General features: G+C 58.5%; 1 protein-coding gene across 1 annotated transcript in view; it reads right to left on the bottom strand.

Annotated features, from left to right (window-relative positions):
• Nucleotides 1–6,689: 6,689 nt before the first annotated feature.
• Nucleotides 6,690–27,345, bottom strand: part of WDR27 (WD repeat domain 27) — a 200,860-nt gene continuing 180,204 nt past the window's right edge. Inside the window, exon 25 of the mRNA XM_062187037.1 lies at nt 6,690–6,768. Coding sequence (XP_062043021.1) covers nt 6,718–6,768 — 51 coding nt within the window. The 3' untranslated portion in view covers nt 6,690–6,717. The remainder of the gene's footprint in view (nt 6,769–27,345) is intronic.

The raw sequence follows: 27,345 nt of genomic DNA on the forward strand, positions 1-27,345 counted from the left end.
CCTTCGGAGAAATACAGAACTGAAAACAGTGAGGGGACCAATACGAGGTTCAGCAGCCACGTCTGGACCCCGGGGTCCGCCCAGCTCCTCTGTCCGCAGTCTCCACCCTGCACGTGGGGGTCAGCCCCACAGCCACGCCCTCAGGACATCCAGCATTTCTTGTTATGAAAAGCAGTTCAGTAGCTCACCTAGGAACCGTTGATAAAGCACTGGCTTAGGGATGCAGCCATGACCGGCACATGGAATTGCCATCATGTTTAATTGCCAACCGAAACAAAGCCTGGTCAAGGCTGACTCTGCCGGCCTGATTCCAGCCCATCACGTTTGTTCCCTTTCATCTCCATCTTCATCCAAGGTTTAGTTTTATTTTTCCAGGAGCCACTCACATATTGGCTGAGTTCAGCTCACACGAAAGTCTGCACAGATGGGACCAGAAATAGGGAGAGAGGCGAGGCACCGCACCTTCGGCTGGGCTCCACGGGGCGACTCGACGCTGAGGGGCGCCGTGGGGTTGCGCAGGCCCTGAGCGGAGGACGGTGCCGTGATGACTTCGCCAGAACAGCAGACTGCCACAGAGCCGTGATGGATGGAGGCGGCTGGGATGGAAAGTCTAATGAGCGTTTACGAGGGATGGGCTTCAAGCTAGAATTTATCCTCTAAGGAACTTTTGAACCAGGTGAAATTCTTAGTAAACAACTTAAAATTTGTATTTCAATCCAAAAACTTTATGACATTTTCATCCCAGAGAATTTATTTTCCTATCCCCAAACACTTTCTGGTCGGAGCACTGCAGCCCAGGGCTGCAGACCCTGAGTCACTGAGCACAGGGGTGTGATGGGGAAGTGTAGACAGCACCCAGAGCTCCATACCTGCACCACCTGGAGGACACAGGGGTGTGACGGGGAGGTGTAGACAGCACCCAGAGCTCCATACCTGGAGGACACAGGGTGTGGTGGGGAGGTGTAGACAGCACCCAGAGCTCCATACCTGCACCACCTGGAGGACACAGGGGTGTGACGGGGAGGTGTAGACAGCACCCAGAGCTCCATACCTGGAGGACACAGGGTGTGGTGGGGAGGTGTAGACAGCACCCAGAGCTCCATACCTGCACCACCTGGAGGACACAGGGGTGTGACGGGGAGGTGTAGACAGCACCCAGAGCTCCATACCTGGAGGACACAGGGTGTGATGGGGAGGTGTAGACAGCACCCAGAGCTCCATACCTGCACCACCTGGAGGACACAGGCGTGTGATGGGGAGGTGTAGACGGCACCCAGAGCTCCATACCTGGAGGACGCAGGGGTGTGGTGGGGAGGTGTAGACAGCACCCAGAGCTCCATACCTGGAGGACACAGGGTGTGATGGGGAGGTGTAGACGGCACCCAGAGCTCCATACCTGGAGGACACAGGGGTGTGATGGGGAGGTGTAGACAGCACCCAGAGCTCCATACCTGGAGGACACAGGGTGTGATGGGGAGGTATAGACAGCACCCAGAGCTCCATACCTGCACCACCTGGAGGACACAGGCGTGTGATGGGGAGGTGTAGACGGCACCCAGAGCTCCATACCTGCACCACCTGGAGGACGCAGGGGTGTGGTGGGGAGGTGTAGACAGCACCCAGAGCTCCATACCTGGAGGACACAGGGTGTGATGGGGAGGTGTAGACAGCACCCAGAGCTCCATACCTGGAGGACACAGGGTGTGATGGGGAGGTGTAGACAGCACCCAGAGCTCCATACCTGGAGGACACAGGGTGTGATGGGGAGGTGTAGACAGCACCCAGAGCTCCATACCTGGAGGACACAGGGTGTGATGGGGAGGTGTAGACAGCACCCAGAGCTCCATACCTGCACCACCTGGAGGACACAGGCGTGTGATGGGGAGGTGTAGACGGCACCCAGAGCTCCATACCTGCACCACCTGGAGGACGCAGGGGTGTGGTGGGGAGGTGTAGACAGCACCCAGAGCTCCATACCTGGAGGACACAGGGTGTGATGGGGAGGTGTAGACAGCACCCAGAGCTCCATTCCTGCACCACCTGGAGGACACAGGGTGTGATGGGGAGGTGTAGACAGCACCCAGAGCTCCATACCTGGAGGACACAGGGTGTGATGGGGAGGTGTAGACAGCACCCAGAGCTCCATACCTGCACCACCTGGAGGACGCAGGGTGTGATGGGGAGGTGTAGACAGCACCCAGAGCTCCATACCTGGAGGACACAGGGTGTGATGGGGAGGTGTAGACAGCACCCAGAGCTCCATACCTGGAGGACGCAGGGGTGTGGTGGGGAGGTGTAGACAGCACCCAGAGCTCCATACCTGGAGGACACAGGGTGTGATGGGGAGGTGTAGACAGCACCCAGAGCTCCATACCTGCACCACCTGGAGGACACAGGGTGTGATGGGGAGGTGTAGACAGCACCCAGAGCTCCATACCTGCACCACCTGGAGGACACAGGGGTGTGATGGGGAGGTGTAGACAGCACCCAGAGCTCCATACCTGGAGGACGCAGGGGTGTGATGGTTAGGTGTAGACAACACTCTGCAGCCTAAGTGTCCTCACTAGAACACATTCTTTCCATTGTTGCACCCAGGGGCCGCAGAGCTCCAGCTGCTCCATGCGGGGTCTGCTCCTCCCAGCCAGGTCAAGAGGTCCCTGCTCTGTGCTGACCCAAGCTCTCTTCCATCTGTGACCTGGTCACTGTCCTCACAGGCCTAGGGAGACAGTCGGCCCCAGTGTTCGCCTCCTCATGGCTATCAGTTGCAGAATTTGCACGCACCTGCCTGATATTTTGGCATTGGTTTCGAGATTCCCACAGCCCCTGGGCGGTACCCTAACTTGGGGGGGGGGGGGTGAAGAAGGGCTGAGCCTGAATCCTCCTGGCAAAGGCCAAGTGTCATCGTGCATCGTGCAAGGTGAGGCCAGAGCAGGGCGCCCCCCCCCCCAGGACACCGCACTGTCCACCAAGGGCTGTGGGCGCCGGAGACACCACAGGAGCCTGCCAAAGCTGCCACCTGCGACCCTGGTGCCCTCTACAGACACCAGTTCCTGTCCTGTTGTTCCACTTCTGATCCAGCTCCCTGCTAATGTGCCTGGGAAAAGCACTGGAAGATGGGCCAAGTGTTTGGGCCCCTGCTTTCCATGCGGGAGACCTGGATGAAGCTCTGGTTCCTGACTCTTGGTTTGGCTGTTGAGGCCACCTGGGGCATGAAATAGAGGAAGGAAGATCTCTCTCTCCCTTTCTCTCTGCAATTCTGCCTTCCCAATAAATAGATACATCTTTTAAAAAGAGAGAGAGAGGGGAAAGAAAAAAAAAAAAAAGAAACATCACAGGGAGCCATGCTACCCACCAGGGGTGCAGAGCAGTAAGCACCATGCATGGAGCCCCAGTGGGCGGAGACCAGAAAGACTGTGGACCTCCAGGTGGGAGGAGGCTCTGCACCCATTTCCATGAGGCTCCTGGGCAGCGCCCCCAGCGCACCGTGAGCTGGAATGCTGGAGACGCTGTCCACACGTGGGCAGAGCCGCACTCCAGCTCCAGCCCCACTCTGCTGCCAGTCTCCGGAAACTTGTCGTTCCCCTCGGGAGCTCAGTCCCCACTGGTGCCAGGCTGGTCTGCGGTCATGGACAAAGTTAATCCATGAAGTCAGCGCTGGGCCACTGGTGCTCTGGCCAGGAGGGGCTCTGGGCCTGACTGTGACGATGACCTGTGGTCTCTGCTCGTGTCCTTACCTGTGTCGCACAGCATGGTCCACGGGGCACTTTGGTAAAGCTGTGAGCTAATGATGGCACCAAGAGGGAACAGAAGTGTCCTTGTGTCCCAGGGTGGGCGTTCAGTGGAAGACAGAGCCGGGGCCGATGGCAAAGCCACAGTCCCTGCCCTTTCTTCCCAAGAGCCTGGCTCAGGATGGCACAGAGCTAAATCCGCAGCTCCTGCGGAAGCTGGATTGTCACGTCCATCATGGAGGCGGGGCCTGACGCAGGCGTTGACGCGGGAAGGCCAAGCTCAGATGCCCACTGAAGCAAACGTGCAGTCACAGGTGAGCAGCGGCAGCGCACCCTCAGCACCACCCACATCACAACCGCTGTGCACCAGGCATCTTCAAAGTGATTTAGGGACCAGGACGTCTGTGACCTCAACGTCCCCTCCCAAGGTGGCAGTTTGCAGCCCAAAGCATCCGCGCACATTTTGGTCCCGGTCCCAACTCCGAAGGAGGCGCCTCCACGCCAGGCTGGCCTCCCCGCTGGGTCCCCACCGGTCAAGGACTGCCTTCAGGACAAACTCCCCCCACCCCAGCTCTCCTGGTGATGGCTGCAGGGTTCTCTGCCCCCCGCACTGCCCCGACACCCCCTTCCCGTTCCCCACGGCGCATTCTCCTCCGCCACAGCCGACCGTTTCACAACCACCCTCGCCTCCCCTGCTGTCCTCTGGAACTGTGTGTCCTCCGGCACCTGCCTGGACGCCCAGCTCAAGGCCACACCACCTGCGACAGCAGCCCTGGAACCTCCCAGTCTCCCCTGGGGACACCGTGGGCACCGGGTACCGCCTCCTCCAGCTTCCTGTGAGAGCCTCGGCCGGGGGCTTCATAAAGGAACTGGGACTGTCTGGCTGGCGGCCTGGAGGGCGAGGTCTAAGGAGCAGGACAGAGGCTCTCACGGGGCCCCGGCTGCATCACGCCATGGGCGGAGCACAGGTGCAGCTCACTCCCTCTCCTTAGAAGAGCAGAGACGGGCTGACAGGCAGGCGCCAGGGGAGGAAGACACAACTCAGTTTCTATCTCACCAGGACATGCGTGAGCTTCGAACACATAGGCTGAGCACCACAGCAGAAAACGTTAAACATGGCGTGACAGCTGTCACTCCAGCTACTTACACGGGTGCTAGACCCCGGTACACACAAGCTCCATGATGAACACACAGGAGACAGCGGGGGCCCCACAGCCCACCTGCGGAACAAGGACATCGGTGCACGGACAGCACGTGTAGGTGCTCGGCTGGATGGCCAGGAGGGCGGTGCTCCTCAGCAGCGTCTTCATAAAGTTCACGCAAACGTGTATCACGGAGAAACCATGCCTGGATTTCAACTTTGTTTTCACCAGAATAAAATCTTCTAAGTCAATTCCCCACTAACTTTGTGAAGCAGCCACATAACCTGAGTTCTAGCCGAGGTCCAAGATGACCAGAATGGGGAACCCAGCTGGTGGCACCGCAGCTGTTCTGGAAGTGACCGGCGAAGCACTGAGGAACAGACACGAACCCCAGACTCTGCCTCTCACGTCCACCAGGGGCAAAGACCCACTGCAGCTGGGCCAGCCACGGCGTCGCTCCTGCTGTGGGCCTCGGCCAGAAGGTTCCCGTGCGTCTGCGTGGTGGGGAACGCGGGAGCCTTTGCAGAGGCCACGCCCCGCCACAGGGTGGTGATGCCTCGGGCCTGTGGGAGCGATGGTTGACTTGGGAGCAGAGGTGTGGGATTCCCAGTCTTGATTTGTTTGGAAAGCTTCTCACATGGTCTTAAATTCCAAGGGCCGGGCCGGCGTGGTGGTGGACTGGGTACAACCACCTCCTGCGACACCAGCGTCCCCTGTGGGAGCTGGGAGTCCCCACTGCTCCACTTCTGATCCAGCTCCCTGCTAATGGCCTGGGACAGCAGCAGCAGATGGCCCAAGTGTTTGAGTGCCAGCCACCCACCTGGGAGACCTGGATGGAGCTCCAGGATTCTGGCTTCCGCATGGCCCACTGCAACCATTCAGGAAGTGAGCCAGTGGGTGGAAGATCTCTGTGTCTCTCTCTCCGTAACCCTGACTTTCAAATAAATGAATAAATGTTTTTTAAAAATTGAGTTGTTCTAACCTTTTGCTTCTCAAAAATGTTGCAGGAATGGAGGTGGTCAGTGTGTGAAATTCCCAACCAGGAGCCCAGGAAGCGAAGCCCACGGCGCTCCCAGGAGTCAGAGCTGTGCCTCCTGGGAAAGTGAGCTCAAAGGAGGCCGAGTGCTTCAGCTGGGACCACAGCCGCGTTTCCCAGCCAGGAAGGCCTGCGCTAAACCTCACGACCTCCAGGCTATCCCCGGGGCCCCACCGTGGGTGGCATCAGATAGTAATGACATCATTTGGAAGCTGGAATGTTCTGGAAGCATCCCGACTCTTCCTGGACCCTATAAAGATTTGGTTCCTGGATCTCTGGAGTCTGGTCCATGCAGAGATGACTCATCACTGAGCGATGTCCAGCAAGTGGGGCCTTCCCCACAGACAGTTCAGTCTCCACATGTAGGAGCAAAGGCCCAGAAGCCAGACTGTGCGCAGCAAGAGTCCCCTGGGCAGGGGCCAGGGCTCACCAGGCAGACCAGGGGCACACGGGCCGGAAAGCTGAGCTGGTTAGGACAAGCCACTGCTCGAAAGAGAGCCTCTCCCTCCCTCCCCCTCCCTCCCTCCCTCCCCCTCCCTCCCTCCCTCCCTCACTGTCTTTTTCTGTTAGAGTCTAATTACAGAACAAATAACAAATAGTAGTTCACTTTTTATTATTAACAGAGAAGATCCTGCGTTAACTCTGCCAACTTCACCAAATTCTATTCAGAGCAGCGGGAAGCCGTTTCTGCTTTGTGGAGCGGGACCGCTACAGACCTGCGCCCGTGGGGAGCTGCCGCTGCCTCCGGCCCAGTGGTGGACAAACCATCGAGTCGCCCCTCTCGCGCTCCTGGTCAGCTCACAGCCAGTGGTTACTCAGCGTGGAACAGCTGGAGCTTGCCATCCAAGATGGCCGTGACAAGCTGCAATTGAAAATAAAACAGTGCCACACGCTTTCAATCACCTTTCATTAACCGAGGGACCCATGAGAAAATGAAGACAAGCGTGTGTGTTTTCTGGTAGACTCTGCCCGTACGTGGGTCACACCTGGTCCCTGGGAGGACACTTCACTGTGGCAGTGTCTGAGGTGCTGTGCTCAGTCGGTCACACTGAACAGCCAGGCCATCCAGCCAGGAGAGGGTCCTGGGAATAAGGAAGCTCCAGAACCCACCCGGCAGAGTCTGGCATGAGCGCCGGGGGCTCTGGCCTCCACAGAAGGCTCGCAGCTTCCAGCGGAAGCAGGAACAGGGAGTCACGGATACGGTCTGTGGCACGCTGGCAGCTGTGCCCGCCCCCACCAGGGCCCCACGCCTGGGGCAACGCTGCACACAGCGGGCAGTAGCCAGGGGGCTGGGCACGATACGCCCTGTCCCCCGGCATGTGATGGCAGAGGGGCAGACAAGGGGGCAGCCACACCCACTGCTGCTGTGCTGCAAGTCCCTCCCCTCCAGGGGCATCGAGGGGCCCTTGCTGTTGACCCCGTCCCTCCACTTCTCTCTTTTTCCCTCTTTGGGAGGATGAGACGTGGGTCGGTTAGAGCGTGTGCACAACGGGCCCAGTGTTCTAGGGCAGCAGGCTGGGCTGTGCTGGCGATGCCAGCATCCCATGTTGTTCAAGTCCTGTCTGCTCCTTTTCCAGTCCAGCTTCCTGCTAACGCGCCTGGGAAGGCAGCAGATGATGGCCCACGTGCTTCGGCTCCTGCCACCCCTGTGGGAGACCCGGAGGGAATTCCTGGCTCCTGGCTTCAGGGGGCCCAGCCCGGGCCATCGTGGGCACTCTGGGAGCGATCCAGCGGATCTCTCTCTCTCTCTCTCATACATAAATGAATTTTTACTTAAAGAAAATGTGCACATTCAAGGGAATCCCAGAAACAAATAAAAGACCTTAAGTTTACATTGCAGGCTGACATTTGGCACAGAGATGCGGGGTGATATTTAGCACAGGGACCAGCCAGAACAAACAAAAGCAATAAACAAAATAACAAAATAAAATCAAAGCCAGGAGAGAATAGTCGTCTATCAGAGCTCTTGAATTTTTACATTCAAATGTCAAGTGTTCAACAACAACAACAAAATCACAAGGCATAGAAAGAAACAGGAAAGTTAAGCTGCATCCAAACCACAAAAAAAAAAAAAAAGCCAATCAACAGATTCTATTCCTGAAAAAGATCTGCTCCACCAGTCAAAGACTTTAAAACAACTGTTGTAAACATATTCAAAGAATTAAAAAATGCTGTGGCTAAAGTCAGTAAAATGATATACATAAATAAAATGGAAATGTCAACACAGAGATAAAGAACCTAACGTGGAACCAAAAACAACTGTGCAACTTGCCAGAGGGGTTCAAGGGTAGACTGGAGCAGGCAGAAGAATCGGCAGGAGAGAGAGACCTGCGGAAAGCTGGACACAGCCCACCAGGGCCGGGCAGCACTGGCAGCCAGCCCAGCCATGAAAACCAAACGTCCAGGAGGCTCAGCCAATCCCGAGAACGATGAACTCCAGGAGACTTCAGACACCTCCTCCTCAGACTCAGGGACAGAGAGCGCCTCGCGGGTGGCAGCAGGCGAGAGACCCATCACGTCCAGCAGGTGCTCAGTGAGGCCACCCCAGTTCTCACAGATGTGGGAGCCAGCAGGGCTGCTGCACCCAAAACAGGCTAAAGGGGCAAAGCACCAAGAGGCTTCCGGCCAGCCAAACAGGCCTCCGGCGACGGGGCGGCGAGGGGGTGGGGGTGGATTAAGAGGTTCCCAGGTAAACAAGCTGAAGGAGCTGCTTCCCACGGGGCCTGCCGTGCACCCAGCGCCTAAGGGAGCCCCACGAGGCCTGCCCTGCACGCAACCCCGAAGGGAGCCCCAAGGGCCTGCCCTGCACCCAGCGCCTAAGGGAGCCCCAAGGGCCTGCCCTGCACCCAGCGCCTAAGGGAGCCCCACGAGGCCTGCCCTGCACGCAACCCCGAAGGGAGCCCCACGAGGCCTGCCCTGCACCCAGCGCCTAAGGGAGCCCCAAGGGCCTGCCCTGCACCCAGCGCCTAAGGGAGCCCCAAGGGCCTGCCCTGCACCCAGCGCCTAAGGGAGCCCCACAAGGCCTGCCCTGCACCCAGCGCCTAAGGGAGCCCCAAGGGCCTGCCCTGCACCAGCGCCTAAGGGAGCCCCAAGGGCCTGCCCTGCACCAGCGCCTAAGGGAGCCCCAAGGGCCTGCCCTGCACCAGCGCCTAAGGGAGCCCCAAGGGCCTGCCCTGCACCCAGCGCCTAAGGGAGCCCCACGAGGTAAATGAAAGGCAGTGGCTGCTGGAGGTCCTCCCCGCCAGGCTGAATGCAGAAGTAAAGATCTGGAGGAAGGAGGTGCTTTGGCACTGGGACGCTCATCTTACAGCAGCCACCTGGCGACCCCGTTTTTTGTTTCCTCTGTGATTGTAAGCTTAGTCCATTCCTAGTCTAGAGGATGCTACCATTGCAACTTTGGTTTACAGGTCTACATTTGCTTTGCACATAATTTAAGAGAGCAAAGCATCCAAAAGTCATGCGTTGATGTGCTGGGGAACACACGAGGAAGACGCGACTTGGAGGAGCCAGACAGGAGAGCATCCCGGCCGTCATCCAGGGTAAGCCCCCGGGTCGGATCAGAGTGCTCCAACTCTCGGAGGCCGAATGGAATCCCAGGCAGAGAATACACACAAAGGAAGCCAGGAGGAATGGAACATTACCAAAACCAGCCGAACCCAGAAGGCAATACCACAGGGCCAGAAGGTCGAAAGGTCTTCAGGTGCATGGACACAGAGGAACAGGTCAGAACCACGCCCTCTCGCATTTCAAGTGTGAATGGATTACACACACACACGCATACACACCCCCGGGAAAAGTCAGACCGGCAGAATGGATTTAGAAACATGTTCTGGGGCCAGCACCGTGGGGCAGCAGGTTGAGGCCGGGGAAAACCGGACATTCACACATGAAAGGCTGAAGTATGACCTTTAACCCCAGGCACAAAAATTATCTCAGAATGCGCCAAGGCCTCAGTGTGAGACGTGTAGGGAAATGGAGCAAACACGGCGCGGCGCTGCGGGTGGCAAGGGTTTCCTGGACCTGACAATAAAAGCAAAGGCAACAAGAGGGAAAGCAAACAACTTCCTGAAAATAAAATTTGTGCATGAAAAGACAATCTAGAGAATGAGTGAAAATAGTTGCAAATTACGTATCTTATAAGGGATTAATGTCCAGAATATAAATAGATCTGCAAAAATCCAACACCCCAAATCTGAACTGGGCAAAGGACTTTCGTAGACATTTGTCCATCAAAGACACACAAAGGGCCCGATGGGCACAGGAGCAGGTGCCCAACATCACTTGTCCTTTTGGAAATGCAAATCAAAGCAGCAGGACACAGACACAGTGTCACAGCCCTTAGGTGACTGCTACCCAAGCAGGGCCACTTGGCATCACAGCTAGGACACTGCTCAGGACGCCTGCATTACACAGCGCAGGGCCTGGGTTCAAGCCCCAGTTCTACCCCCAGTTCTGTCTTCCTGCCAACAGACACCCTAGGAGGCAGCAGGTGACGGCTCAGGTGGCTGGGTCCTTACTGTCCACGTGGGAAACCTGCGCTGAGTTCCTAGCTCGCGGTGCAGCCGGCTCAGCCGCATCGATCACAGGCGGCTGGCAGCTCTCCAAAGCATCTCGTCTGTGTCTTGTTTTGCGTCACAATTCCTTCCTCAACCTCTCTCTCCATTCACGGTCCTACCAGCAGTCAGGAGGAGCCAGCCCCTCAGGGCCCTGCTGAGAAACCACGGAAGACCCAGTCTCATGGCTCACAAGTCCCCCTGCCACCAACACTAGGGCAGAACCCAGCGAGGCCGGTTTCCAGGAAGATAAGGACAAGCTCCGCACTGCACCGGAGGCCTCACGAGAACAGCCCTGGGCACCCCGTCCCACCAACACTCGCCTTTGAGACCTCACATGATCACCCTTAGCACCCACACTTCCACCAAACCTCCCCCAGCCCCCCACGCCCAGGCCCCACTGCCTCCTGCACGCCCCGTGTCGCGAGTCTCTCACACTCCTCTTCCTTCTAAAATTCCTCCTTCAGCCGCTGGAACAAAAGACCATCACGGTGGCTTAAGACACAGGAATTCACCCTGACAGCGCTGGATGCTGGCAGCCTGGGTCAGAGGGCCAGAGTGGCCGCCGTGGCCGAGGGCCCCTGCCTGCCTTGCAGACAACTGTGCCACGCGGCTTCTCCTCAGCTCGTGAATGTGGGGAGATGGGGAGGGGGGAGAGAGAGTCCTGTCCGATTGGGAGCCCACACGTGCGAGCTCCTTCGCCCTCAGTTTGCTCCTAAGGGTCCCGTCTTCCAGGAGTAGGGACCAGAGGCTCAGCACGTGGATCGGGGCGGGGGCAGCCACAGAGCCAGACTTCAGCCAGCCGCGAAGGCAGCGTTCCGTTCTCACCGCCTGACTCCGAACGCCCTCAGACAGCGCTGCGTATTGGCGCCCCGTGGCCTGCGCGAGAGCCCGGGGACGGCCCCGCAGGGGGACATGTGCGCCCACCATGATGCGCAGACCGGGCAGCACCACAGCCCCACTAAGCGCAGTCCTCCTGGGGTGCTGGTGGCTTACAGGGCTCTCCTCTTACTACTTCTCAGAAATGTCTGAACACGGGGCTCCTGCACGGGGCCCAGTGGGCTCTGCTCTAAGTGACCAGCAAGCCTCAAGTGCGGGGCTAGAGCCGCTGCCCCAGTGCCACTCCTCACCCGAGCCAGGGAGGCCATCCATGTCCACGGCCAGCCACCACCTCCCTCAGGGTCTCAAGTGGGCTCTGAACTTGCCAACCACACAAGCAACAGACAGGGTTTATCTCAGACGCCCACTAATTCCCACTGTCCACAAAGGGGTGAGAATTTTATTTAAAAATGTAAAATAGAGCGTAGGTCATTGCTATGTTTGATCAACACAGGTTAAGACGCTGGTTAGGATGCCCCTGTCCACATCGGGTGTGTAGGGCCGAGTTCTGCCTCCAGCGTCTGCCGACGCAGGCCCCGGGAAGCGTGATGATGGCTCGGGAAGCCAGGTCCCTGCCTCCCACGCGGGAGACCTGGGGAGTCCTGGCTTCTGCCCAAGCCCAGCCCCAGCCATTGCAGGCATTTGGGGAGTGAACGAGCAGACAGGAGTGTTTTCTCTCTCCCGCTCCCTCTAAAATAAATAAATAAATAAATGAATATTAAATTATCAAAAATTTCAAAAAACAGATCAGTAATGTGACTTCTACTCTAAGGGCTGAGGTGGCAATGAAAGAGGCCCCAGGATCCAGGGCCCTGACGGACGGCTGCCCCCACCCTGCACCACAGCTCCCCAGCTGACGAGTTTGTCACCTGATATCAAAATCCTTTTGTTTTCATGAGTGGTTGAGTGGCATTCGTGGTACAGTGGTGAGCACAGCTGCCTCTCCCAAGTGATTGAAGATATCAATATCAAAACCACAGAAACACAACATGACACTGTGATCACACACACACACACACACACACACAGCCGGCCTTCCACATCTGTGGGCCACATCTCCAGATTCAACCAAGAGTGGATACTTCTCCAGGAATTAGAATTGGTAAACACAATAAATGACAGAAATAGAATACTAAGAACTTCAGACAATAGAACGGTGATATTTAAAATTATTAGAAACCTAATAAAAGGAGAAGGTGCTAGTTGAGATATAACTATTGGAAATACAAATGGAATCACTGAATATAAACACTCACTCCTTTTGCCTAAGAGCTGATTAGAAACTGCTGAAGAGAGAATTGGTAAACTGGAAATCAGATATGAAGAAGTCACCAAAAATGTGACTCACAGAGTTGAGAGACAGAAAACGTGAAGCTTAGGTGAGAAGACTAATCCCAACAGTTGTCTAACGCAAGATCAAGAAGGAACAAGCAGCAGCAGAGTGACTAATAACCTAGCACGGGGGGGAAATCAAGTACACTTAGGGAGCAAGGAGCTCCAGGGAAAGCAAACAAAAGCAAATCCACACCTAAATTCGCAGTAAACTTCCAGTCTAGTGCACAGAGTCACCTTTCCAGGGCAGCAGGCTCCACCCTGAATCCACGTCACGGGGCGGGGGAGGGGGGCACTCCAGCTGAACACAGCTGCCCACACCTCTAACAGACACCTGATTTCAATAACTGGAGGCACCGGCAGCGCAGATGCAGGTCCCTAGCAATACTGGGTATCTGAGGCTTGCGTTCTTGTCCAGCACTGTTTTTCCATTTTACACATCGCTGTCACTGCTGTCCGTCACTGGAAACAAATCGTTCACAGCCTGTGCCGTGATGCAGTGGGTGGAGCCACGGCTTGTGACGTCCGCACCCTGCACCAGAGCGCAGGTCTTCAGCACCTTCCTGCTTTCTTTCTTCCCTGCATAAATGCACCCAACTCACAAGTGACAGGAGGCAGCACAGCATGGTGACCCAACACGCACCCTGGACCAGGCCGCATGGAGCAAAACCATCCAGCTAAAGCCACACCAACTCACTGCCTCAACGTCTCAGCCGTGGATGGGGGCAACAGTGGCTCCCACCGCAGAGCATCCCTCAGAGAACTGAGGCACAGCCAGAGAGAGGGCCTGGCAAGCACACAGCATAGAACCAGGTGGGTTAATTAGAGTCTGAAGTGCACCTGCCTTGCAGGCAGTCAGCAGTACCATTTTTATCATGGAAACCCCACCCCTCGATGACGACCAGGAAGGTCAGGAACATGTCTCCTCCATCAGATTAGAACCTGGGAAGACACTGCAGCCTCCTGTTAGTTCTGAGCGTGCCCTGCTGGTAGCAAGCACTTCCCGAACGGAAGCAGTGTTGGATGGAAACAAGGAAGAAGGTGCCATCCTGGCCCTGCTGGACACTGCGGGTCACTCACACGCAGGTCCAGCTCTCCTGATGTTAAGGACCAGGCACAGGCCGCACCTGCAGTGGGAGTCGTAACCACCTCTCAGGGTTATGAACCCCTGAGTGAGGTCCCAGGGGGACAGAGAAGAGAGTGGTTCCCTTGCAATGACAGAAAGGAAGCCCCAGGCCCAGCGGATCCAAGCACATGCCCGGGACGCTCTCCCCCGCCTGGACGTGGCCTGAGACAGGATGCTGAGAGTCCGGCGCTGAGCTGTCCAGAGCTGCTCTGTCCCCAGAGTCCCTCCTGCACGCAGCCGGTCCCCACGCTGGGAATCTCTCAGAAAAAGTCAGCCTGCCACAGTTGCTCTGAGCAGCGCCCACCAGCAAACCTACTCCAGCCACTGACGGCCGCTTGCAGCTCCGAGGACAGTAGCTGAAAAATGCCACAAAAGGCAGGTGTAGTCGGATCTGCTTACAACTCGCACGTGACAACCGTCCCCACTGCTGACACTCGGTCCCCAGGAGCCGCTGCTCTCGTTCTCTGAAAGCCGGCTGGAGGTCAGGAAGCCACGGGGCCCTGGGAAGGGAGTGTGGCGGCGGGGACGTCGCTTTCCTGGGGTCCTCAGAGGGGCCCCTCTCACACCACGAAGGCAAGCAACTCAGCACAGCCAAGCGAGGCGACGTCCGTGCACCAGCTCGTCGCCATGGAGCTGGGCCCCTGCCCCGCTGAGCGCGGGCTCCCAGGGTTTCTGTGGAATCTCGGGCCAGGTGGGAATCAGAGAGGAGGCTCTCAGAGGGCCCCGACGTGGACTTCAGATCACGCCCACGCTCCCACTCTCATCCAACCCCTCCTCCTGAGGAAAGTGTGCGAAAGAAGGGAGTGAGCTCACGTACTGCGGGCTTCATCTCTCTTCGTCTGTTGCTAAACCCCTGTTGGCTGCGATGCTTCTACCACATCACAGGTGCAGAGCTCCCCACATCCTTCTTTTCCTAAACTTGTCAAACACACAACCAAAGTCAGCAGCCAGGACACAGCAGGTTTCACTGTGGCTGGGGCAGGAACACCAGACTGACACGCGCTATCCCGGTCACTGGTTATGTGACCTCCAGGAAACCACCTGGTCTCTCTGTGCCTCAGTTTTACCATCTGTGAAGTGGGCTGAACACAGCAATGCTTCGGAGTGTGGACTGATGGAGCCACTGCACACAACACGTTAATGTGAACACGCTGTGTGGTGTGAGAGTGGATGTCTGTGTCAGTCCTGAGTGTGACACACACTGCACACGGAGTCTAACGGCAGCTGTCTCGCACCCAGCCTCAACGTTCCCAGCGCCTGTCTAAAGAAGTAGCCTTGCTCTGAAGTTTTGGGAAGACCGCGTGCTGACACTGGGAGCCCCTGCGCGTGGACACCCCCGTCTCTGCCTCTGCGGCCCCCTAAGTCTCTGTAAACGCCCGCTCTCGCCTCCTGCTCTCAGGCCACATAATTTCCCTGGTGCTCATCGCAATGTGTGCAAGGAGCTAGCTGGACGGGAGCCCGGGCCCAGCCTCCAGCTCAGCACAGACCTGCGCCGTGGACACGGCTGCCCTCCGCCACGCGAGCCTTCAACACCACCTCTCACGCCACGTCTCTGACAGAGGAGCAACGGCAGATCCAGTTTGGGGTAAACGCGAAGCTGGTTTCTCCTAGAAAACATCAACGTGTCGAGCCGCCGGCGTGGAAGGTCTCAGAGGGAGGAAGTGCGGGCGTGGCGGTGCCCGTCTCCTGCCATCCACAGCCCGAGCCCACGGCCGGCCTCAGGCCAACACCACGGAGCGACGCGGCTGCTGCTCCCACGCCGCCCGCGTCCAGGAGGCCCTGAGCTCTCTCCAGGCAGCTCCAGCGAGCGGCCAGAGCGGAGCTCTCGGAAGACTTATATTCCGTAAGTTCATTATTCTCCAGGTCCAGGACAAACATTTCCACTCCACTTCAGCCTGCAGACGCAGCAGTGGGGATCTCTGTGGAGTCCTCTGGCTCCCTGAGCCCGCGCTGTTCCAGCAGCGCCACGCCGCAGACCACCGCCGAGGCCCTCCGTGCCGGTGCGCCCAGGGTCACGGCACGCTGGTCACCAGTGCGGCCGGAGGAATGCTCCTTCAGCACCAAGCGGTGGGCCCAGGTGTGCAGACGAGAGCCCACTCCCCTCACCTCTCACTGGGGCGGCTCTCATCCGTCAGCCCCTGTGGGGCAGGGAGCCCTGTGATGGTCACGGACCCACGACCCACACATGCTGTGCAGGGCGTATGTGGCACACAGCCTCGGTCTAGGAAGCTCTGGGCCCCCACAACCACGGACAGCTGCCACCCAGGACCCAGACGCCGACACTGGCAATGGGGCACGCGCGGGCATGGGATGCGGGCAGCCAGCTGTGACTGTCAGGACACTGAGCACCAGCGATGCCCAGTGTTTGCCACCCTGGTGAGAGGAAAGGAGCCACACACTGCCAAAGGCCTTCTCAGTGTGGGGCGGGGCTGTGCCATGAGGCCACAGCCAGCCAGGGGCCGGAGCTGACCGCCCTCAGCGGCTGCCAACGGTCACACGCTCTGCAGACGGTGGGTCACTGAGCACACGTGGCCAGCTGGGGCCTCCGGTCCACAGGGACCCGGCGTGGGGGCAGCAGCTGCCGAGCACCCCAAGTGCACGTGGCCTGCCCTGCCCGTGTCTCCAAGGGACCAGGGAGCATTTTCGTGGCCTAGAGATCCCCAGAGACTGCAGCAGCACCAACTGCGCTCCGCCGTGGGCTCCCGGCCGGCCTGATGCCAGGGCCGAGGCCCAGCTTCGCCCTCCCTCTCTCTGCGCCGTGAACTGCCCGTGACCCATGACCCAGGGTCAGCCACGCACACACGTGCTGCTGCACACCAGCCCGTGGGCCAGGTGGGCAGTGCGCCTGCTCCCGGAGAAGCCCAGGCCTTGGGGAGGGGCGGCGTAGCTCTGTGGTCTCCATTTTGTCCTTAGACCTGCCCTGCTCTGTCCTTGCAGAAACCCCCGCGTCAGGAAAGCGAGTTCCGGAAGTGCGGTCCTCCCTCTGCTCCCTTCCTGTCCAAGCTGCTGGGTCCGCTCGGGGCTGCCATCGCTTCGCTCACGCCCACGCACCAGCACCGTGACTGCCTCTCGCTTTCACTCTCACCTCGGGACAGAACTTGTGCAGTGTGGTTCCCGTGAACCCACACCATCGCGTCCCGTTCCTGCCGTCTTAGCAGGAGGCGTCTGTCGAGGCCGAGCCACGCCCTGCCCCCTCTGCTCTGTCTGTGACCCCCTCTCCCCGGGCCCCTCTCCCCCCAGGCGCCCGTGTGCAGGCTGAGGTTCTGTGTCCCGCGTGTCGGCTCCCACCCAGGAGGGAGACCACGTGGCAGCTGATTTCTGCTCTGCTCAGCTCCCTCCACACGGCGCCCTCCAGTGCCACCCGTGGTGCCGAGGGACAGGATGCCACCCTCTGCAGTGCCCAGGAGCGCTCCACATTCCAGCCGACGGAAAGAAAGTCGCTACAGCATGCGGGAACAATCAGGAAAGGGGTCAGCCGTGGTCACCCCGGAGAAGAGGCCACGAGAGAGAACGCGGCCACACCTGACAGCCTGAAGCCCCCACCTTACAGCACGAGGCCCCCTGCCCTGGGGGGGAGAACTCCCCACATCCTTAGAGCACGAGGCCCCCTGCCCTGGGGGGGAGAACTCCCCACATCCTACAGCCTGAAGCCCCCACCTTACAGCTCGAGGCCCCCTGCCCTGGGGGGGATAACTCCCCACATCCTTACAGCCTGAAGCCCCCACCTTACAGCACGAGGCCCCCTGCCCTGGGAGGGGAGAACTCCCCACATCCTTAGAGCACGAGGCCCCCTGCCCTGGGGGGAGAACTCCCCACATCCTTAGAGCACGAGGCCCCCTGCCCTGGGGGCAGAACTCCACACATCCTTACAGCCTGAAGCCCCCACCTTACAGCACGAGGCCCCCTGCCCTGGGGGGCAGAACTCCCCACATCCTTACAGCCTGAAGCCCCCACCTTACAGCTCGAGGCCCCCTGCCCTGGGGGGCAGAACTCCCCACATCCTTACAGCCTGAAGCCCCCACCTTACAGCTCGAGGCCCCCTGCCCTGGGGGGGATAACTCCCCACATCCTTACAGCCTGAAGCCCCCACCTTACAGCTCGAGGCCCCCTGCCCTGGGGGGGATAACTCCCCACATCCTTACAGCCTGAAGCCCCCACCTTACAGCACGAGGCCCCCTGCCCTGGGGGGGAGAGAACTCCCCACATCCTTAGAGCACGAGGCCCCCTGCCCTTGGGGGGAGAACTCCCCACATCCTTAGAGCACGAGGCCCCCTGCCCTGGGGGGGGGGGAACTCCCCACATCCTTAGAGCACAAGGCCCCCTGCCCTGGGGGGGGGGGAACTCCCCACATCCTTAGAGCACAAGGCCCCCTGCCCTGGGTGGGGACAACTCCCCACATCCTTAGAGCACGAGGCCCCCTGCCCTGGTGGGGGGAGAACTCCCCACATCCTTAGAGCACGAGGCCCCCTGCCCTGGGGGGAGAACTCCCCACATCCTTACAGCCTGAAGCCCCCACCTTACAGCACGAGGCCCCCTGCCCTGGGGGGGAGAGAACTCCCCACATCCTTACAGCCTGAAGCCCCCACCTTACAGCACGAGGCCCCCTGCCCTGGGGGGGAGAGAACTCCCCACATCCTTAGAGCACGAGGCCCCCTGCCCTTGGGGGGAGAACTCCCCACATCCTTAGAGCACGAGGCCCCCTGCCCTGGGGGGGGGAACTCCCCACATCCTTAGAGCACAAGGCCCCCTGCCCTGGGGGGGGGGAACTCCCCACATCCTTAGAGCACAAGGCCCCCTGCCCTGGGTGGGGACAACTCCCCACATCCTTAGAGCACGAGGCCCCCTGCCCTGGTGGGGGGAGAACTCCCCACATCCTTAGAGCACGAGGCCCCCTGCCCTGGGGGGCAGAACTCCCCACATCCTTACAGCCTGAAGCCCCCACATCCTTAGAGCACGAGGCCCCCTGCCCTGGTGGGGGGAGAACTCCCCACATCCTTAGAGCACAAGGCCCCCTGCCCTTGGGGGGAGAACTCCCCACATCCTTACAGCCTGAAGCCCCCACCTTACAGCACGAGGCCCCCTGCCCTTGGGGGGAGAACTCCCCACATCCTTACAGCCTGAAGCCCCCACATCCTTAGAGCACGAGGCCCCCTGCCCTGGTGGGGGGAGAACTCCCCACATCCTTACAGCCTGAAGCCCCCACCTTACAGCACGAGGCCCCCTGCCCTTGGGGGGAGAACTCCCCACATCCTTACAGCCTGAAGCCCCCACCTTACAGCACGAGGCCCCCTGCCCTTGGGGGGAGAACTCCCCACATCCTTACAGCCTGAAGCCCCCACATCCTTAGAGCACGAGGCCCCCTGCCCTGGTGGGGGGAGAACTCCCCACATCCTTACAGCCTGAAGCCCCCACCTTACAGCACGAGGCCCCCTGCCCTTGGGGGGAGAACTCCCCACATCCTTAGAGCACGAGGCCCCCTTGCCTGGCAGTGGGGGAGAGAACTCCCCCACCTCTTACAGCATGAAGCCCCCACCTTGCAGCACGATGCCCCCTGCCCTGCCCCTAGTGGGGGAGGGGGGAGGCAGCCTCCCGGCAGGGGCTCTGAGCTGCCGGTTCCAGAGCAGGGCAAAGGCTGGGGTCGGGAGAAACCACTTTTGAGTATATTGTCTACGTCAGAAATATGAAACTGAAGGCCCCAAACCCCTTATTATTCAATTTCTGAATGTGGATTCTAGTCAAGACCAAGTTTTTGATCCATGTTTGAGACATCTCCTTCCAAACACAGAGAAATTATATACAAAACACAAGACGGCAAATAAACTGGAGCAGCTGGGACTGGAACCAGCGCCCATATGGAGTGCTGACACTGCCCGCGGCGGCTCTACCCACTACACCACAGTGCCAGTCCGTTATCTGTCTTCATAGCATCCACCTGGCCATGTTTTACAGAACTATAGCTTTGTTTTCAGTGTGTCTCTTTTTCTCTTTTTAACTTGAGGTCTGCAGCTGGTCTCTTTGAGTTCCTTGGGTGGTAGAGCCTTCTCTCCTACCGCGCAGTGTCAGGAGACACAGCTCTGGATGCCTGGCTGTGTGGCAGAGTGTGGCCTTGTATGACTGTGTGCGGACCTGGATGAAGCTTCTGGCTCCTGGTTCCAGCCTGTTCCAGCCCTGGCCATTGTGGCCATTCGGTGAGTGAACCAGCAGATGGGAGATCTCTCGCTGTCTCCCCCTCTCTGTGTGTGTAACTCTGTCTTTCAAGTAAATAAAAATAAATCTTAAAATAAAACAACAACTAAGTAGGTTCCTGATTCTGGACTTTGGTTAGTTATGCAGCGACAGATGCTTGCATCTAAAGAACACTACACCTTGAAATATCACGAAGGGAATACTCCAGGCACCTCTAGTTTTCTTTGCACCAAGAAGACATTTTATTAATTACACTTAGGTATAGGGATATTAAATGCCATATGGTTTGCATAGTTTTTGAGATAGTGTATATAATATCTCATGTGACATGTATCTGAGATTTGCACAGGCTTGTCTGAAACGTTAATAAAACAGGGGGGAGAAACCCAGTGTCCTGCCTCCACAGACGGAGGAAGCATCAGACCCAGAAACGCGGCTCCAGCAGAGGCCGCACGCGTGCAGCTCCCACTTCCGCTGTCCGAAACTTGTCACCTACATTACCGCCTGTGCAGAGAGGAACAGACAGGCGATGGCTGGCTGTAGGTGGCAACCTGGCTGGGCGGGGCTGCCGGGGTCTGGCTGTGTGTCTGGGAGGGCACCCAGCAGTCCGGGCACAGGCACTTCTCTAGCGCACTTGTGTGCTGTGGGCGTGGTGGACGCCCTCCCACCCGAGGGCAGTCAGGTGGGCAGCGCCTGCCTCTGGCTTCCTCCAGCCTCACACAGAGACGCCACTCGTCCTGGGGCTGTGCTTTCAGACCACAGCTCACCCAGCTGCTCGCCCATGTCACCAGCCTGCTGACTGCGGAAATAGGACTTGTCATCTTCCAAGGCCATACAGCCGGCCCCTGGGAGTGATCACATACACATGCACACACACACACACGCGCACAGTGACCCGGCTCCATCACTCACACACACATTTACACACACACGCGGTGACCTGGCTCCATCACTCACTCACACACACGCACACACACGCAGTGACCCAGCTCCATCACTCACACACACACACATACACACAGTGACCCTGCTCCATCTCACACACACACATGCAGTGACCCGGCTCCATCACACACACACTCACACACACACACAGTGACCCGGCTCCATCACTCACACACACTCACACACATACACATGGTGACCCAGCTCCATCACTCACACACACACACACACATGGTGACCCAGCTCCATCACACACACACACACATACACACGGTGATCCGGCTCCATCACTCATACACACTCACACACACACACGGTGACCCAGCTCCATCACTCACACACACACACACAGTGACCTGGCTCCATCACTCACACACACACACACACACACACACACGGTGACCCGGCTCCATCACTCACACACACACACACACGTGGTGACCCAGCTCCATCACACACACACACACACACACATACACACGGTGACCCGGCTCCATCACTCATACACACTCACACACACACGGTGACCCAGCTCCATCACTCACACTCACACACACACAGTGACCCGGCTCCATCACTCACACACACTCACACACACACACACACGGTGACCCGGCTCCATCACTCACACACACACACACACACGGTGACCCGGCTCCATCACTCACACACACACACACGCGGTGACCCGGCTCCATCACACACACACACACACGGTGACCCGGCTCCATCACTCACATACACACACACACACTCACACTCACACATGCAGTGACCTGGCTCCATCACACACACACACACACACGTGGTGACCCCGCGCCATCACACACACACACACACATACACACACACGGTGACCTGGCTCCATCACACACATACACACACACACACACGTGGTGACCCCGCGCCATCACACACACACACGCACACACACACACACACCCCTGGGCCTCTGTGCCGCACTCCAATATGTGCAGGCGTAGTTCCGTTTTTCACTTCTGATCAGCCAATCCAAATCCAGAAATCACTCGCTAAGTTCGATTATAACTACGCATTCCTGACACACAAAGGATGTGTTGTGAGCACAGTGGGATGAAGTTAGCAATCATAACAGAAGTAAAACCGGAAAATTCACAAAACTGTGAAAACGAAGACGCTCTTCAACAAGCAGTAGAGCGACGAGGACATCACAAGGAAAATCACAAATACTTGGGCAGAAGTGAAAAGGAGCACAACACATGGACACAGCGAAGGCAGTGCTCAAGGGGCATCTGCAGGTGGAGACGCTTACGTTGATCAGCGCGTGTCAGTCATTCGACACAGACAAGACAGCACACGGACATCGCATCCCACATCGCAGGGCCTGGGTCCACGTCCTGGCTCCACTGCCAACCCAGTTTCCTCCTGATGCACACACTGGGAGGCAGCAGGTGACTCCCCGCCACCCACGTGGGAGACCTGGACTGAGGTCCCCACGTCTGGCTTCAGCCCTGGCCCCGCCCTGACTGTTGTGAGCAACTGGGCAGTGAACCAATAGACGGGAAATCTCTCCATCTGCCTTTCCAATAGATAAAATAAAAATTAAATGATCTTTAAGTCAACCACACAACTTTTCAACTTAAGGAACTGGAAAAATAAGAATAAACTAAACACAGAGTTATCAGAAGGAAATAGGAAAGATTAACTCAAAGGTAAACAAAATGGGAAAGTGAATAAAACCAGGTCAGTCCTTTGGAAAAACCAACAAAACTGACAACAGTCTAGCTGGTACATTAAGAAACAGAGGGGAAGATGACCACCGATTCTACAGAAGCAAAAGGATCCTAAAAGAGTACTATGACCAATTGTCAACAAACCAGCAACCTATTGCAATGACAAAAGCCCTAGAAAATAAAATCTACCAAGACCAAATTAACAAGACAGACACACTGAACCGAACTGTAACCAGTAATGAGAATTGACCAGTAAACCAAAGGCGGCTAACAAAGGAAGCCTTCAGCCTGATGGTTCACCGTAATCAATGCCGACCCTCAGACTTCTGGAAACGAGAAGAAGGAGTGCACACCACCTTACTCTGGGGGTTACCGTCACGCTGATACCAAAGCCAGGCAGCGCTTCTACAGGACCAATATTCACAATGAGCATCAGTGCAACAACCCTCATCACCACACCAGCTAACGAATCTAGAAGTGCGCGGGCAGGATCACACACCGTGACCAGGCAGGAATGGCTCCCGGCACGTAACCACGATTCAGCATTAACGAAGATCCATGCAGGAGGCCCCAGTGATGGCAGAAAAGGGGGCAAATGCGTGACCACGTCCACTGATGTGGGCAACCGCCTTCCACAATAGTGACACGCAGCAAACTGGGGACAGAGAGAAACCACCTTGGCACAGTGACCCCACAGAAACGGCACGCAACGCCTGTCCACGCAGCGTCCACCAGGCTCCTGCTGGCGTCGGGAGGACAGCAGGGCAGCTTCCACGCCCAGCAGGAGCCCAGGCCGCCCCGGCCCCGGCCCTGGCTCAGAGCAGGATGCTCACAGAGGCCACACCAGTGCTCACAGGCCCCTGGGCCGCTGCCCTCTGCCTCCTCCCAGCACAGGGACTCTGCTTCCTAGGGCGTCTTGCCCATCACGGCTCCCGGTGGGACCCACGCACAGGCAGGAAGCCCGTGTGAGATGTGAAGGCAGAGAGGGACCCGCAGGAGCGGTGGTGGCTGTGAGCCGCCGGTCTCGGGACAGCGGGATGGCGCGTGCCGCAGCGCAACCAGACAGAACCCCAGCACACACAGAGAGGAAGTGGGGCTCCTCAGTGCTAGGCGCTGCCCCACAACGCCAGTCACCTGAGAAAACACAGCAAGAAGAGCCACCACCTACAGACACTCAACAAAAGTGAGTCCACAGGGCCCGCGCTGTGGTGCGGCGGGAGCAGCCGGCGGTGCTGCATCCCACACGGGCGCTGGTCCGCGTCCTGGCTGCTCCACTTCTGACCCGGCTCCCTGCCAATGGCCTGGGAAAAGCAATGGAAGACGGCCCACCTGTGTGGGGCCCTGCACCCAAGTGAGAGACCTGGATGAAGCTCCTGGCTTTGGCCTGACCCAGCACTGGCCATGGCAGCCATTTGGGGAGTGAAACTGTGGATGGAAGATGTCTCTGTCTCTCCCTCCCTATAACTCTAACTTTCAAAATAAATAAATAAATTTAAAACATGAATCTAGGAAATGCGGTGAGCTTTCTACAGGTGGTGGCCACCCCTCATGACGCCGTGTGGAGGCTCAGTCTTCCAGGAGCTGCAGGCACACTCCCGCTGTCCCGCTGGGTGGGGGTCCCCTCAGGTGAATCTGGCCCGCGTGACTGGTCACTGGTCCTCTATCACCACACCCTTCGTAGACTGCCTAGGGTGCGCGTGCTTGGTCCCCTGCCTGGGTGCAAACTGTTGAAATCTTTATACTAAATTGATCTTCTATATATAAAGAGAATTGAAAATGAATCTTGATGCAAGTGGAAGGGGAGAGGGAGCGGGAGAGGGGAGGGTTGCGGGTGGGAGGGAAGTTATGGGAGGGGGAAGCCATTGTAATCCATAAGCTGTACACTGGAAATTTATATTCATTAAATAAAAGTTAAAAAAAAAAAAAAGAAAGGAAAAACAGCTCCCTGCCCTCCAGCACGGAGCCAGCGGGGAGGTGTGAACACGCGGCGCCCACACCGCGGAGGGCTGCCCAGCCTCAGACCTCCACGACACTAGACCCACGGACAGGGCCACACCATTCCAGCGTGACGTGAGCTAATCAAAACGTTCGCCGGTGCCAGCTGGCGGCCACGTCCCAGCCTCCGTCCACACCACAGCAGGGTATGGAAGGGCAGAGCGAGAGAGCAGGCCCAGGTGGCCACACAAACACGGGCGAAAGCAGGGACACAGGACTGCAGGCAGGGGCCCCGCCCTCGCAGCATCTTGCTGTGGGCAGACGGCAGGGGTCTGGGCCCTGGACTCTCGGCCACATGCTACTTGTCCCTTTTGAGTTCCGCCCATCAAACCCAAGCGCAGCATGTTCTACCGTGGCCACTGCATCTCACACACCTCCTACCGTGGGCGTCCGGCTGTGTGCTTAGACTGCCTGGGCTCCACCCCCAGCTCTGGCCCCAGGTCCATCTCCCCACCAGAGCAGATGCTGGGAGGCAGTGGTGCTGGGGCCACCCACATGGGTGACCTGGATGGAGTCCCCAGGCCTGGCTTTGCGGGTGTCTGGGGAGTGAATCAGTGAATGGGGCTCTCTTGTGCTCTCCGTCCCTCTGCCTCTCACACAGACACAGGGTTTCTTACAGCACCACTTCGGGAGTCAGCAGGCCGGAGTCTGGGACACTGACTGAGCCACGGTGCGGGAGCCGGCAGGGCTGCCTTCCTGCTGGAAGCTTCCAGGCCTTTACCAGCTGCTCGGCGGATCCCAATCCTTGGCCGTGGCCCCTCCTGCCTCCAAGCCAGCAGCGTCACATTCCCAACCTGCCCAGTCTCTGGGCTTCCTCCCCGACAAGGACTCTGAGGTCCCTGGACCACCCCTGCTACCGCCCCCAGCAGTCCAGGACCACCCACCTCTGCTTCAGGCAGCCAGTGAACAACCTCGTGTCCTGTGAAAGCTGAGGGCCACCTGGCAGGCAGGGCTCTGTGACTGGACACGTGCTGGGGACTGGATGTGCGCTGGGGACTGGACATGCATGGGGGACTGGACATGGCTGGGGACTGGACACACACTGGGGAGTGGACATGCGCTGGGGAGTGGACATGCGCTGGAGAGTGGACGTGCGCTGGGGACTGGACATGCACTGGGGACTGGACACACTGGGGAGTGGACGTGCGCTGGGGAGTGGACATGCGCTGGGGACTGGACACGCACTGGGGACTGGACACACACTGGGGAGTGGACACGTGCTGGGGACTGGATGTGCGCTGGGGACTGGACATGCACTGGGGAGTGGACATGCGCTGGGGACTGGACACGCACTGGGGAGTGGACACACACTGGGGAGTGGACACGTGCTGGGGACTGGATGTGCGCTGGGGACTGGACATGCACTGGGGACTGGACATGCACTGGGGACTGGACACGCACTGGGGAGTGGACACGTGCTGGGGAGTGGACACGTGCTGGGGAGTGGACACGCACTGGGGACTGGACATGCGCTGGGGACTGGACATGCGCTGGGGACTGGATGTGCGCTGGGGACTGGACATGCACTGGGGAGTGGACATGCGCTGGGGACTGGACACGCACTGGGGAGTGGACATGCGCTGGGGACTAGACACACACTGGGGACTGGACATGCGCTGGGGACTGGATGTGCGCTGGGGACTGGACACGCACTGGGGACTGGACACACACTGGGGACTGGACATGGCTGGGGACTGGACACGCGCTGGGGAGTGGACATGCGCTGGGGACTGGAACATGAGCCACTGTGCCTCCAGATGCAGCCGCTCTTGGAAGGGAGCCAAGATGGTGTAGCTGGAGGATGTCAGTGGGCCTTGAACCACATCCTCCAGAGCCCCCAAGCCCTCTGATGGGTCCCCCACAAGGACTGGCTGTGATACCCCCTGACTTCCATCTGGCCAGAATTCAGAACGGGCGACAGCTTTATCAGAGGGCACGGTCACCAGGCCTCTCCAGGCCTCCTCCTCCCTCTGCCAGGCTGCGGCAGTGACCAGAAAGAGGCAGGGGTCTGGGTAAACACGGGGGTGCAGGCGACGACAGCTCCACAGCAAAGGCCAAGATCAACACGATCAACACGCGGTGCTCCCGTCAGGGAGAGGGAGACCGGGGACCGAGCCTGTCCCACAGGACACGCAGAAGGAGCCGTGACCGCAGCGCGCAGGGCACAGGCGTCTACACGTCGTCCTGCACATCCATGAGGCACTTCATGCTCTCTCTTTTTGGAATGAAGATGAGAAAATTTGACTGACAAAAAAACCAGCCCTCAGTGGGCTAGCTCCGTGTCTGGGCCTTCTTGGCATGGGAGGCTGACAAGTGTTCCTGCCGTGCGTCTGGCCTGCGCAGCATCGCCAGAGCCCCACGGGGCGCAGTCAAGTTCTGCTCACAAGGCGCCCTTTCCCTACTGCCTCCAGCCTGCTCAGTCCAGCTGTCTTTGCCCTAAGGCTTCCGCCTAAGTCAGGCGTGCAGGGCTGAGAGTGTGCGCACAGCCCGGCAGGTCAGTCTCAGCACAGCAGTGGCGGTTCAGGGTGGGCCAGACGCACCACTGTGGGGAGCGTGCACTCAGGTGTCAAACGTACTTTGCCGTGCATCAGAAATCAGAGGGACGGGCGGTCCAGGCAGCCGAGTGCACGGGGCTGCACGCCCACGCCCGTGTGCTGGGCAGAGCGGGCAGACACCGAGCTGTGCCCCACGTCAGCCCGCTCGGCTCCAGA

Source organism: Lepus europaeus, chromosome 3 (assembly GCF_033115175.1).
Source record: "Lepus europaeus isolate LE1 chromosome 3, mLepTim1.pri, whole genome shotgun sequence".
Lineage (NCBI taxonomy): Eukaryota > Metazoa > Chordata > Mammalia > Lagomorpha > Leporidae > Lepus > Lepus europaeus.